Source organism: Ursus maritimus, unplaced genomic scaffold (assembly GCF_017311325.1).
Source record: "Ursus maritimus isolate PB19 unplaced genomic scaffold, ASM1731132v1 scaffold_16, whole genome shotgun sequence".
In the NCBI taxonomy this organism is placed as follows: domain Eukaryota; kingdom Metazoa; phylum Chordata; class Mammalia; order Carnivora; family Ursidae; genus Ursus; species Ursus maritimus.
The window spans coordinates 43,141,019-43,155,887 of record NW_024424008.1 but is presented as its reverse complement, the minus strand read 5'-3'; the positions used below and the strand labels follow the sequence as shown (position 1 = coordinate 43,155,887).

At 50.7% G+C, this 14,869-nt stretch overlaps 1 protein-coding gene across 1 annotated transcript in view; it reads right to left on the bottom strand.

Moving 5' to 3' along the window:
- Nucleotides 1-1,379: 1,379 nt before the first annotated feature.
- Nucleotides 1,380-14,869, bottom strand: part of FEZ1 (fasciculation and elongation protein zeta 1) — a 44,978-nt gene continuing 31,488 nt past the window's right edge. The window contains exons 5-10 of the mRNA XM_040631074.1: nt 14,593-14,761; nt 11,639-11,910; nt 10,605-10,685; nt 9,418-9,493; nt 4,147-4,212; nt 1,380-1,732 (exon numbers count right to left, since the gene is read on the bottom strand). Of these exons, the coding sequence (XP_040487008.1) occupies nt 1,716-1,732; nt 4,147-4,212; nt 9,418-9,493; nt 10,605-10,685; nt 11,639-11,910; nt 14,593-14,761 (681 nt within the window). The 3' untranslated portion in view covers nt 1,380-1,715. The remainder of the gene's footprint in view (nt 1,733-4,146; nt 4,213-9,417; nt 9,494-10,604; nt 10,686-11,638; nt 11,911-14,592; nt 14,762-14,869) is intronic.

Below are 14,869 nucleotides of genomic sequence, written 5' to 3'. Positions count from 1 at the left end.
TCTACCCGCGTAGAGGTTCTGCTCTAGGTGGATGCCTGAGTTAGACCTGCAGGCACTGGGGCAGCTTCCCTGCCGGGGTAGGCCCCCCTCACCCCGAGGTAAGATGGCTCCTGCTCGGCGGCCTGGCTCCCAGGAAAGCAGAGGCCCAAGAAGTGAGAGAAGGCACCAGGGATGCCTTCTGTCGTCCTCACGTCAACCCACAGCCTTCTGAGTTGCCGACGTCATGAAGTATGGCTTTCTGTTTGGCATGTTCGGTCAAAGCAAACGCCATACAGAGAGCGAGTGGAAGGGGGCAGTCTGACTCTGCCCCTTCTCAACGTCTCTGCTTGCTGGTCTTGTCATCCGTAAAATCTGGGCAATGCTCTTGCCTCCTTACCAGGGACTCTCGCTCCAGTGTGAGACTAGGTTATGACGCGATAGGGTCAGGGGCAGGCACGTGGCAAGAGCTCGATGAAGGTTTATGTTTTAAGATGGGGCTGTGGAGGGCCACCTGGGTGGCTCGGTCGGTGAAGCATCTGTCTTCGGCTTAGGTCATGGGCCCAGGGTCCTGGGATCAAGCCCTGTGTCAGGCTCCCTGCTCAGCTGGGAGCCTGCTTCTCCCTCTCCCTCTGCCCCTCCCCCTGCCTGTGCTCTCTTTCTCTGTCAAATAAATAAAATCTTAAAAAAAAAAAAAAAAAAAAAGACTGGGTTGTGGGAATTCACAGAGCTATTATTCAAGCCAGAAGATGGAAGCCAAGTGAATTCAGGTTGTGGTGAAATCAAGGCAGCATCTAGGCATGAGGACAGCAGTCACCTGCTGGTCAGTCAAGGTGGCACTGCGTGCCACCAAGGCTGGGACAGCGCCCAGCAGTCAGAGCCGCTGGACCTCTAGAGCTGCAGGAAGGGCAGGGGAGGGCACGCACGGCCACAGGACACCATTCCCCGGGATCACTGGGGCCGTTAAGGCAGCAGCCGCAATCCCCCAAGCTGGGCTTGCTCAGCACAGCTGCCTCCCTCCAGCCGCCGAGCCTCCAGGTCCCCGTGGAGGGCGGGCAAGAGCCAGTGTGGCCATCTCAACGGGAGGCACGGGCTGCTCCTTATCTAACTTCCACATTACCCCGCTAGTCTGACACCCCCCCACCAGTAGTTCCTATAACACATGGCGTGGCTCCCTTTAAAGTTGCCAAGCAGCAAGATCTTGGGCGGGGGGGGGGGGAATCTGTGGATGGCCTCCTCCTTCTGACTATACCCCGTGCAGCCCAGCACGGCCCCCAGCGGGGCCCACGCTCGGGTCCCTCAACACCCAATCATCTGCGGTAGGCCCCGGAACGTCTTGTGAAGGCAGCTATGCAGCCTTTCTCTCCAGGTTTGACACACCACACTCCAGAGCACATGAAGAATATTAATTAAATGAAGGTTTATTTCAAAATTAGTCTTAGAGTGTAAGCTGTTTTCGAGGGCTGGAGCCGGACTACATAGTGAGCGGTGAGAACGCGGGCCTTCCTCCGCGGCGGGCGGAGAGGCGCCTCGCCAGCCCTGCCCCTCGGTCATGCATCCAATGATCACTAGGACTAGAAGCCAACAGCAAAGGACCCCGCGCGCTTACTCATGTTTAATCCAGGTTAAGCTATACACGTTTAAATACACGTCGGAGGTTACGTGGTGTCATGCAGTCCCTGGGATGGAATGACTCTTGCTCCGTGACCTCCGCGGCAAGGCTGCCCCCAAGGGCAAGGTTAGGTGGGACAGAGCACTGAAAAGAGAAGGGGAGAGGAGAGAGGTCAAAGCACAGCGTGTGTCAGGACCTGCCAGCCCAGGGGGGGCCCCGGCGAGAGGCGGTCCTGTCCTGAGCAGAGAGCCGCCCCCTCCAAAACAGGACCCAGGGAAGAACGTCGGTCCCACATCTTGCTTCCGGAAGAAGGAAGAGCAGACGGGAGGTGGCCGTTTGGCACGCTGATTAGGTCTCCGGTGCTTGTCTGCCTGGGGTCCAACCCTGGATCCGGCCTGTGCTAATTCTACGACCTTGGGGAAATCGCTCTACCTCTCTGCGCTGGCTTCTCCGTGTGTACAAGGGATGGTGCCTCTGCCTACCCCACAGGGCTGTTCAGAAGCAAATAGAAAGTGCTCAGTAAATGTTAACTAGTTTTATGAATTCACTGACATTTCCGTGGATCACAGTGGGGAAAGGGGTCCAGCCCTCGGGCTCCCAGACTTACAAACCCATTTCCACAGACCTCCTTTGAGAAATTGGCTTTGAAAGCCTTTAAGAGGCAAAAGTTCTTCCCAACGTTTAGCCTGAAGGCCTCCTGCAGAAATTTAAGACTAATCTTTCTGATCCTTACGGAAGCAATACCACCCAGGGGTTCTTAACCGAGATCCACGAGCCTACTGGAACCATACCCAAAGTCACGTGTGCATGTGGGGCAAAGCCGAATGAAATCAAGAATGAGACAACGGATGACCATCAGTGGGTATTGTCAGGGCCTGAACGTCTGGGTCCCCCCAACCAAATTCCCATGTCGAAGCCCGAACCCCCAGTGCAGCTGTATTTGGAGATGGAGCCTCCAGGGAGGTGAGGTTAAGTGAGTCATAGGACGGGACTCTGCTCTGATAGGATTAGCGTCCTTATAAGAGGAGACGCCAGAGAGCCTTAGTGTTCTTTCTCTTCACGTGCACATGGGAGAGGCCACGTGAGGACACAGGGAGAAGGTGACTGTCTACAAGCGAAGAAGAGAGGCCTTGCTAGCACCTGAATTTGCTGGCTCCTTGATCGTGGACTTCTAGCCTCTGGAACTGTGAGAAAATACATTTCTGTTGTTGAAGCCCCTCCCCCCCCCCCGGTATTTTGTTGTAGCGGCCTGAGCAGACTCAAACCGAGGTGAACATCACATAAAGAAAGACAACCGGAGAATATGTGTCTCTTAGTGGAAGTTAACACTACTGATCATGTGATGTTTATCAAAAAATTTGGGACTGAGTCTGATCCAGCCTCTAGCTCTGCCAGCTAACAGGAAATACAAAACATGGAGGAACACATGAAATTAAACCAGGGGGACACAACTAACTAGCAGAAGCCAAAATGAGGAAATTCTATGGGGCGAAGAGCCTGGTTTCTCCAAGAAATAAATGTCAAGGGACGAGAGGAAAGGAAGCGGAACCTACACATACGTTAAAAGAGATTTAGGAGACATTATCCAATTGCGGTGTACGGGCCTTCATTGGATCCTGATTCAAACAGACTGAGAAAATGGATCGTAAATCTGAGCACTGATTGGATAGTCAAAGATATTGAGGGGCGCCTGGGTGGCACAGCGGTTAAGCGTCTGCCTTCAGCTCAGGGCGTGATCCCAGGGTGCTAGGATCAAGCCCCACGTCAGGCTCCTCTGCTGGGAGCCTGCTTCTTCCTCTCCCACTCCCCCTGCTTGTGTTCCCTCTCTCGTTGGCTGTCTCTCTGTCACATAAATAAATAAAAAAAAAATCTTAAAAAAAAAAAGATATTGGGACATTTTTTATTTTTCTAGTTGTGACAACGATATTGTGGTTAGGTTTTGGAAAAGAGTCCTTATGTTTTAGAAATGTACACTGAAATACTTATAGGTTAAGAAAACTGATGGTCGGGATCTGTTTCAGAATAATTCGGAGGCGAGAACTGGGCAGGGATGGAAGTGACAAAGATCAGCCCAGAGTCAGTGCTCACTGAGGCAGGATGACTGCATGAGAGTTCTTACTCCGGTCACGCGACTCCTATATACCTTAACAGTTTCCTCAATCAAAGACAGAACAAAAGCCAGGGAAGGATGTAGCTAGGCATGACTTCAAGCAGCTGAGCCTAGTAAAGGTAGCCCCGGGCTCTGTTTTTCCCCACGAAATAGCCTGAGCTCTCCAGAACTTTCGCCATCAGGCTTGTGCTAGTTCATCCGCTCTGTTGTGGAGTCGCTGTGGGGACTCCAGGGTGAAGGAATCTCCTTCTCCGGCCTCCTGGCAACATGCAACGACAAAACCCCATTCCTGTGAGGGCCTCCCAATCGCCCACTGGCGGCCCCTGGCCCTCCCCCCTGCGCGGTCTGGGCTGGCAGGACGCTCCGGGAAGGCTGCGGAGCAGAGTGGGTTCCCTGGGGAGGGGACGCCGGGAAGCCCTGCTCCAGGGGCCCCGGGGGCTGCTCTCACCTTTTAAAATGTAGTCCGTTAGCAAAGTGGGCACCTTCTCGTTATCCTCCTTCATGGCGAAGAGAACTAGGGAAGGAGAGAGAGACAGAGATGAGCCAAGATGCCAGCAAGGCATAAAGCTCACGTCTAGGCAGACAACCCACCAACCCCGAGTGAGAAACGACTCGAGGAAACCAGACATTCACTGAGTATGGCGCAAACTTCTAGAAGCTTCTGTCAAGTGTCAGCACTCCACATGCTGCTGGAGTAGAATACATCCAAAAAGCCAGAGTGACCTGTTGGTGACTTTATTTTCTTTTATCTTTTACTTTTTTCTTTTTTTGCTCATCTTTAATCTCCACATTATTTCCTAAGTATCTATCTTTAATAAGCATGAAAAGAAATAAAGCAATTTAAAGAAGAATCAGCTTCCAGATGCAATCTAACTGTTAAGAATAACAGTCATCACGTTATTGAATCACCCATAAAACTCTTTAAAGACATTCTACTCGTGTAAACAGGTATTAGAAAAATGATTCTACATGAAGTCCCATAAATTCATTTTGTCTTTTGTTTCTCTTGCCTTTGGGGATGTATCATGAAAAAGGTTGCTTTGGCCGATGTCGTAGAGGTTACTGCCTATGTTCTCCTCTAGAATTTTGATGGATTCTTGTCTCACATCGAGGTCTTTCATCCATTTGGAGTTTATTTTTGTGTATGGTGTGAGATAGTGGTCAAGTTTCATTCTTTTGCATGTAGCTGTCCAATTTTCCCAGCACCATTTATTGAAGAGACTGTCTTTTTCCCACCGGATGTTTTTTCCTGCTTTATCAAATATTAGTTGCCCAAAGAGCCACCTTACGCCAGTTAGAATGGCAAAAATAGACAAGGCAAGAAACAACAATTGTTGGAGAGGATGTGGAGAAAGGGGATCCTTCCTACATTGTTGGTGGGAATGCAAGTTGGTACAGCCACTCTGGAAAACCGTGTGGAGGTCCCTTAAAAAGTTAAAAATTGAGCTACCCTATGATCCAGCCATTGCACTACTGGGTGTTTACCCCAAAGATACAGACGTAGTGAAGAGAAGGGCCATATGCACCCCAATGTTCATAGCAGCAATGTCCACAATAGCTAAATCGTGGAAGGAGCCGAGATGCCCTTCAACAGATGACTGGATTAAGAAGTTGTGGTCCATATATACAATGGAATATTACTCAGCAATCAGAAAGAACGAGTTCTCAACATTTGCTACAACATGGACGGCACTGGAGGAGATAATGCTAAGTGAAATAAGTCAAGCAGAGAAAGACAACTATCATATGATTTCTCTCATCTATGGAACATAAGAACTAGAATGATCAGTAGGGGAAGAAAGGGATAAAGAAAGGGGGGGTAATCAGAAGGGGGAATGAAACATGAGAGACTATGGACTATGAGAAACAAACTGAGGGCTACAGAGGGGAGGGGGGTGGGGGAATGGGATAGACCGGTGATGGGTAGTAAGGAGGGCACATATTGCATGGTGCACTGGGTGTTATACACAACTAATGAATCATCGAGCCTTACATCGAAAACCGGGGATGTACTGTATGGTGACTAACATAATATAATAAAAAATCATTATTAAAAAAAATGATTCTAATTATTAGAATCATAAATTATTATTCTGATGTATTAATCACAAATGAACTTACGTTAACAAGTATTTATTTTCTGGCTTATGCCCACTACGGTGCTAGAATTTGTGGAAATGCAGAAGAATTGTGGACCCCCAAGGAGCGTACAGACTTCTCATTGAGACACTTGATGATTTACGCACATATAAGGCAAGCAAAGGGGACGTTACTAAAGCGTAAAAAGGCTTTTTTTATAGAAATTTTGAAAACAGCTTTTTCTGTTATTAAATGAGGTAGCGCTTTCTCATATTCGTAATTCTTATTGGGGAAGTCAGCTTTGTATAAAATCTTTTTAAAATGTTGTTGGGGGGGCGCCTGGGTGGCTCAGTCGGTGAAGCGTCTGCCTTCAGCTCAGGTCATGATCCCAGGGTCCTGGGATTGAGCCCCACGTCGGGCTCCCTGCTCGGTGGGAAGATTGCTTCTTCCTCTCCCTCTCCCCTTGCTTATGTTCCCTCTCTCGCTGTGTCTCTCTCTGTCAAATAAATAAAATCTTTAAAAAAAAATGTTTACAATATCAAAAAATGAGGGAGGAGAGAGCCCGCCAGTAGGATTCTTCATCTCAGACCCCTTAAATAAACCACGGTGTGTCTGTGCCACATAGTCTCATAGAGCTCCATGAAGAATGAGAGACAGACCCAGGGGTACGAGACATATTTACCGGTGAAGCAAGATAGCTGCAGAACATTATGTATTTTTTTTTAAGATTTTATTTATTTATTTGACAGAGACAGCCAGTGAGAGAGGGAACACAAGCAGGGGGAGTGGGAGAGGAAGAAGCAGGCTCATAGCAGAAGAGCCTGATGTGGGGCTCGATCCCAGATCGCCGGGATCAAGCCCTGAGCCAAAGGCAGACGCTTAACCGCTGTGCCACCCAGGCGCCCCGAGTCTTTACAGTTTTATGCATATTCTTCCAAATTTTTTCTATGAATATTAGAATTTATTTATTCATTTTAAAGTTAATACATAATGTTCTGGGGGCGCCTGGTTGGCGCAGTCGTTAAGCGTCTGCCTTCGGCTCAGGGCGTGATCCCAGTGTTCTGGGATCGAGCCCCACATCAGGCTTCTCTGCTGGGAGCCTGCTTCTTCCTCTCCCACTCCCCCTGCTTGTGTTCCCTCTCTCGCTGGCTGTCTCTATCTCTGTCGAATAAATAAATAAAATCTTTAAAAAAAAAAACTGTAAAGACTCATTATCTCTGGGTGTGAGACCACAGGGGATATTCCTTTCTATATCATATTTCGGAAGGGTCTGGCCCTCTTCAATGAGCATGTCTTGCTTTTCTGCGAGCAGGGAAAGCAATAAGGTCAGCCGGCTCCGGTCACCAGGAGGAGGCAGCCTGGACAATATGGGGATGGATCCCCATCTGTTTCCACAGCCTTGCTCTCCGCTGATGACCCTGCCTCGCTTCAGGTCGGGGTCATGAAACATGACTCCAAAAATTGGGAGTGGGTGACAAATGGAACCTGGTGGTGGCATGAGTCAGTGGCCCGGAGGAAAGAAAGAGCCTGAAACTGGGGCCCTCCAGGTGTTGGTTTATTTCTTGCCACACCAAGAAGACAGCTGGAGGGGGCGCCTGGGTGGCTCAGTCGGTTAAGCATCTGCCTGCATCTGTCTTCAGCTCGGGTCATGATCCCCGGGGGCCTGGGATCGAGCCTCACATCTGGCTCCACGCTCAGTGGAGAGTCTGCTTCTGCCCCTCCCCCTGCTCATGCTTTCTCCCTCTCTCAAATAAATAAATTCTTTTAAAAAAAGAAGAAGAAGAAGAAGACAGCTATAAAAACGCAATCCTTGCATTCAGCCAATATGTGTCTAAGTTCATTGCCAAAATCCAAAATGTATAGGAGTTGTCCGGTCCCAAGAGCTGGTCCAGGGCCTGTGTCCTTGGTTTAGGGGTAAAGAGGAGACACTCACGGATCCATTGAGGACTGGCCAAAAAAAAGCTTTTATAACCTGCAGCAGAGTTCACATTTAGGAAAGATGGCAGTTTTTTTCTTTTAAAAAGAATAAAACATTGGAATGTGGTATACCCACATGATAGGAGAGAGAGCCATAAAAAGAATGTTAACCAAATGTTAACTGATATGACTAAAATCATGATACAAAATTTTATAGCCAGTATAATCCCAAGTACGTGGAGAAGACATAAAACATTATGGCTGAAAACACCAAAATAGTAACCACAGTGGAGGGGACAATGAATTATTTATTTTCTTTTGTTCACTGTTCTGTATTTCCAAACTATTCTAAATGATGGATACACTCCAATTAAAATTTTTTAAACGAAACTGAACCATGTAAATAAACCCACTGTTTCTTAATTAAAATGAAAGGATTTCGCACTGAATTCCTGAATGGGTATCTGTAATAAATTTATAGCTCTTCCTTTTTTAAAAAAAACCATGATCGGGTACTTTACATATATCCACCTTCGTAATCTGTCCCAATTATTTTCCAAACGCTTACTACTTGTGAAAACACAAACACCTATAAATGTCAGTTCGTTTCTGTCTGCTCCCTTGGAAAAAAAAAAAAATCTTAGTGCATATTTATGCAAATAAAAGAGTTTAAAAGGAGTGAAGAGGAAGCCAAGGCACTTTGAATTGAAAATTCCAGATTCTCAAGGACGCGGTACCCATGGACGAAGGCAGGATTTCTGTTTACCAGAACCACCTGCTTTGGTTCCCCAGACTGATAACAATGAAAATGTTTGGTCACCTTTATAGCACGGGGCGGGGGGAGGGGGGCAGCAGGTGTCTGTCTTCCTCAGCTGAACAGAAGAAACTCCTCTTGCCCTCCCCTGGGGTAGCAAACGGCCCTGCGCTCGCCCTAGCCCGCTGCTCAAGCCTTTCCCCCCCTCCGAGGCAGAGACAGAAGTAGGGCGCCGTTGGGCTGGACGGCCGGTTACTATGTCACTCCGTGCGGTGCACGGTTGCCAGGGAGATGGACATTCTTGTGATTCACTGAGCCTGCCACCCCAGCTCGGCCTCGGATTTTTCTCTTCCTAAAAGAATCAGGCTGACACTGATGGCTAATACCATGTGCCCCCAGCCCTTTGGGGGTTGTTGCATTTGATGTATGTAAAGAGATTCTGCCTACAAAGGGCTCTTTATCACACACTGGTTTCTCCCATAGCTCGAGGATGTTTATTAATATTTGACAATAGAGCCAAAGCAAAGGAGAGGAGGCAGTCATTTCCTGGAAGGAAAACTATTCTTTCAGGTCAGGCGTACCCACCCCCTGCCACCCAAGAAACCTTGCTTCTCCTTAAAAATGCAACCAGCCCCCTCGACCAAGCTCCCTGCTGCGGGGCCACAGGTGGGACGACGAAGTTGCCGACAAGAGAACAAACAAGGTCGAGAAGGCAAGGCTTTGAGCACTGCTGGGTGAGCCACCCCACACGGCCCCCGCCCGCCCCCGCCCTCTTTACCAGTGCAGTCCCTCCTGGCAGGGCTCTGCCCTTTACAAGGAGCCAGGGAGACAACAGGACAGCTCTGGGTGCCCCGTGTAGGGAGGAAGCGACCCAGGGACACAGTCTGACCCATCTCGCGCTGCCCCTCCCAGGGAGGGAGGGAGGGGGGGAGCGAGCGGCCCATCTCTCTGAGCACGAGAGGAACTCACTGTTTGTCAGCATCTGGAGATCTTCCACTGACGGGGGCAAGGCTTTCTTCTCATAAGGGATGACGGTGTTCAAATACTACGAGACAAACATACAAACATGCCAAGCAGCGCTTGAGACACAAGTAGGGTCCCTCCGCGGGACAGACCAGTTGACAAATCGCGTGGGGACTGTGATCGTCTCTACCCAACATGTTCCATCAAGCTGACACTCGCGGCAACACCCATGGTATTCTGCACACCACTGCCTCGGGGCCCTTTCCCCATCTCCGGCGAAAGTCTCTTAAAGTAAGACTTCACCCTACTAGCCCTCCATCCCGTGGATATGTTCTTCTGACGCTAGAAGCTTTTGGATATTTGGGAATCCTGGTGAGCTTTTTCTCCTTCAGTCGGAGCGCAGAGAACATTTTAGAGGGAGCTCATACTTCTGACCCTGTGCCGTGCAATGTGAAATCCAACTGTCTCTCTTTTGTCACAAACGATGGGGACGAGAACCTCAACCCCGCCCTTGGTCCCGGACGCTGGGTTTGCTCCCTCTGCTGGAGATGAGGTGTTTCTACAACAAGATCATCTTGGCCCGTGGAGCCCGAGAACAGGATGCCAGAGAGATCCAGAAGCTTGAGGGGGGAGCCTGGGGACCTGAGTGAGAAGAGCTCCAGCCCAAAAGCCAAAACACTTATCTTTTGATCTTGGTTCTGCCCCTAGCTGTGTGACCTTGAGAGAAGATCTAATCTCTCTGGATCTTAGTTCTCGCCGCTGCAAAACGAGGGGACCGGGTCAGATATTCCCAAAGTCTCCCCTCTTCGCTGCAATGCCAGAATTCTCACCCTTGGGATTCAGCTACCAAGATGTCTAACACACGCACACAATTACGTGTGCCTGCTCCACGATCTCATACTTGTCCGTTTACACACATGCCCTTTCTATCAGATTATGCACTTCGTGAGGGCAGGGACCAGGGCTTACCCATCTTTGCACCTGAGGGCCTGGCAACAGCTCAAAAACAAAACAAAACAAAACAAAAAACAGTTCACCTTTTAAAAGACACTGTCCCTTCTGAAGAGTAGAGGAAGATGCTAAGACCTCCCTTTGCCTGAGGGCTGGGATAATCCTAGTCAATCACCCCGTGCAGGGGAGGCCAGGTTGCAAGAGTCCAGGAGGAAAGCTGGGAGCCGGGGAAATGCTTGTACCTGTTTGTCCGTTCCTGAGGAGCCAAAGGTCTGGCGAATGCCGCTCTGCAGAATGTTCGAGATGCCTTCCATGCTGAAGCGCTGGGGAGAGGAGAGGGGAGGGCGGGCTCACGAACAACCGCTTCCTGCCCCACAGTCATTGCTCCCTGGGGACTTGGGGGTCCTCCCCAAGCTACCCAGACCCACCGGCCACCACCCTGTCCCAGATAACACCTGGGCTAAAAAACAGGCCAAAATTTAAGCCTGAGCTTTGCAAGGACCAAGAGTAGAGGCTCAAAGACTCTTCTCTTAGTCATTCCCTCGGGGCAATAGGTCCCCCCTGGTTTCCTCATTTCAGCCTCTGTGTGGACAGAGAGGAATAAAGCAGGACCGTAAGCCTAGGGCAGGTGATGACGCAAGCATCTTACAGAGGAAAACAAAACATCCCTCCAACTGGGGAGGCCAGATGTAAAGCTCCCGTCCTTATCCGGGAAGGCTTTTCCAAAATGCACAAGCCGAGGCCCAATTCAGGAGATCTGGGACAGAGCCTCGGCCAAGGTATTTTGAACAATCTCCTTGGAGGATTCTCCCGAGCTTCCCTGATCAAGAACCACGGGTTCGAAGAATCCTGTCAATCTAACAGCAAGGAGTCAGAATTTTCAATCTGGAAACACCCTCCCGACATCCTAAAGAGAGAAGTCAGGACGAGTAGGAGGGGTGCTGACCCTGAGTCCCAGGACACAAGTGCCCCTCAATCCTAACCACCTTCACCCCTCTTTCTAAGGTTTTGCCTCAGGGAGCACAGGCCACACGCAAGTATTTTCCAATGTCCACGTCCCGTGTCGCCCAGCGGGACCGAGGTCCTCAAGGGGGAGGAAAGGAGACAGGGGTGCCTTCTCCGCCTTTACAGCCCTACTGTCTGCCAAGGGTCCTGCTCACAGTCACTGCTCAGTCCCGGGCTGCGTATGGGTCCTCTGCAGGCTTGGGACTGGGCCCGACGCGGCGAGCATGGGAGGCCGGACGCAGCTCGCCGTCCCGCAGGGTGGTTCACGTACCTTGAGAGGCATCTGGTTTCCCTTCTCTATCCGGCTGCTCTGCAAGCTCAGCCCTTTCTCTTTCCGCCTCTTCTTCATCAGTTCTCGCTGCTCCTTCTGCTTGTTCTGAACCTCGATAAGCACCGTGATGAAGGAGTTCTTCACTTCCTTCTCGAACTCCAGCTCGTCCCGGCGGGCCAGCTGTTGTACCAGCTCCTCTGAGAAGTCCCGGATGGCGCCCTCCACCTGGTCCAGCAGCTCGGTCAGCTCCGACCCAGTCATGTGCCTCAGGCCTGCAGGGGGACACCGACCTGCAGGTGACAGCTGAACCCGAGCCAGAGCCCACCCCGAGGCTCCTGGGCCTGCTGCCGCTGGAGGTGGGGCTGCCCCTCCCAAGGGGACCCCTCCCACCTCCTTACAGGACTGGGAATTTAGGGGCCTGCCCGGAAGGAAGGGACCTGTATACGACAGTCACAGTGAACACCACTCTCAGGATAACGAAAGAGGAAGAAGAAACAGCCCCACGGAAGACCGTGGGCTCCGTTCACAAAAATGTGCATGGACGGGGCGCCTGGTGGCTCAGTCGGTGAAGCGTCTGCCTTCGGCTCAGGTCATGATCCCAGGGTCCTGGGATTGAGTCCCTTGTTGGGCTCCCTGCTCCATGGAGAATCGGCTTCTCCCTCTGCCCGCTCTGCCTGCCACTCCCCTGCTTGTGCTCTCTCTCTAACAAATAAATAAACAAAATCTTTGAAAAAAAACGTGCATGGACAGACATGTGACTTTTTGATCCCTTCTTCCTCTTACCATTTTTCCTCTGTGTCTATGATATTCCTGGTGCGAAATGGGTCAAAGATCAGCGGCAGAAAACATGAAGAGGGGGTTTTTGGCATATGAGCTGAAGAGCAGGAGAGAGGTGCTGTTTGTCCCAAGAGCTGATCAAGATCAGCCAGCCAGGAAAATAAGCACAGTGATCTGAGGCCCCCTTCACCCCTGGCCCTGCACGGCAGTGCAGATACTCAGAAACACGGGAAACGTGCGGCCCACTGGGAACACAGACTGGAAAGTGCGCCCGGGCTGGCTGGTCAGATCCTGCTGTCAGAGTAAAGGAAAGGGAACCTGAGATAATGGGATGCAGATAACTTTGTCTTAAAGTCTTGTCCCCTCAGATGTCTTCATTTTAAAATAGATGGGGCGGGGTGGGGGGGAGGTGCGTCTGGTTTGCTCAGTCCGTAGAGCATGCAACTCTCGATCCCAAGGTTATGAGTTCAAGCCCCACGCTTGGCATGGAGCCTACTTAAAAAAAAAGACATAGATTGTGGGAGGAGCATCTTTTCAAATCTGTCCCTTTGTAACATCTTTGGGTTCTGCCCCAGAATCCATTTCCCGTCTCTGTTCTGCTTCTGCCGTGGCCTGTGGATTTGCTGACTCGGTTCGACCTCCCCCTTTATTCTGCTCTTTGGAGCTGCCCCCCTCCTTCTGTGCTTGCCATTTTACTGTGCACTTCAGCTGTTTTCCTGAGTCGCCCGCTATGTTTGGGGCCTTTGTGTGGCTGAGAACAGCCTGAATGCAGCCCCGCAGCCAAGTCGGCCCCATCGTTCCCAGCACATTCCTTCTGCTTTTGCCCTCGCCCGGCCTCTACTCTTCGGAGCCACAGAGCTCCATTTTCAGGATACTGTTCCTGAGAGCAGGCCTCGATTTTCACCCATGTTTGGACCTTGACACCTGCCCGGCCGGCCTGGCCTCTGCGGTGTTTCTAAGTCCCCGCCAGCCCACCTGTGCCTCTCCTCCCAAGGATCACGGTCCCTCCTACAGGACGGGCACCGCTACCCCTCCAGATGGGTGGCTCTTAGACTCAGTTCTGCCTTCGCCGTGTCATATCTTTTCATTCCACGGCTCATCCACTCCTTTCTTTGCCTGATCGTAATTACTAGGAACCTGGGTCAGAGAGCTAACACGACACACAGACGAAGAGTGTGGATGCTGGCATTAACCTGTCTGGCTTCGCACGTGGGCCCCACCCCTCACCACCTGGACGGGGGTGTCGGGGCAGATACAAGTTAAAAAATAGGACGCTTGGCTCTCCCTGTCGAAAATAAGGAAAGAGACTTCTCTCTCCTTCCCCTGCCTGTTCTCTGAGGGTGCCTCCCTCTGTCCTTTGCAGATGGACGCCCATCACTTGAACAATGCAATAAGCCCCTTGTCCGTCTCAGGACTCAGGAATGTTTCCTCCACCACCTGGGAGCTACGGGCTGGAAAAGTCATCATCAAAGAAGATGACAGGGCCCTAACTGGTCGCCCTTCTCTGGATTGCTAAACCGATTTAATGTAATGGGTTGTATCCACTTCGCTGGAGACGAGCGTAGGATTTCTTTCTGGTTTTGCAATCCCTTCAGCGACTTGCTTGTGATGGGCGCTCTGCTCTGGCTTCATGCTTATCCAATAATAACATTGTTTGCTTTCTCTTCTCCTTCTGTGGAGAGGTTTTCTGGGGGGGGGGGTGGATTTTGTTCTTAATTCTATTTCCCCAGCAGTGGCATCGAATAAGTCACTTAGCCTCTCAGCACCCTCAGTCACCCCAATCCTACTGGAGTTGGGGTAGGGATGAAATGAGATGATGCCCAACAAATCTTAGAACAGGGTCTGGCACACAGAGAGCTTTCCAAAAATATCAGCTCAAACGATCCTTACCTTTCTCATTGATTTTATGGTAGTACCATTTTAGAGAGTGGGTTCCGATTTCTTCTGCTTATTCAGCTTTAGTCTTGTTCTTTGGTTAGCTTTACCATTTTGATGTTGCTCGAATGCCTTTCCGCCACCCCCACAATTTGCTAACTTCTCTCCTGACGCCCAGTAAGAAAGGGGTTGCCAACTCCTGAATTGGAGGTCCTCCTAGCTACATGGGAAGCGTGTGCCCACGGCCTGGCCCGCGGCCAGGAGGGTTCATCCTCGGCAAGCCCACCCGCCAGGCCCCTCACCTTCGTAGGACCAGTTGTTGTTGAAGGTCTGGGTCAAGGCCTGCATCTCCTGCAGGAGGACCGAGTCTGCCTGGGAAGAGGTCTCTCCCTCGTCCTCTTCTTCCAGGACGTCCTCTTCTTCCTCGGGGTCTGGGGAGTTCCGCATCATTCCCTCGATCTCCTCAATCACCTGAAGAAGGTACGCGAGAGAGTGCTAACTCCGTTCTCGGCTGGAGGGACAGCCCGGCTCAGATTCTGATCAGTTAAGGGTGTTTCTAATTTGCGGCCTGTAAAATTC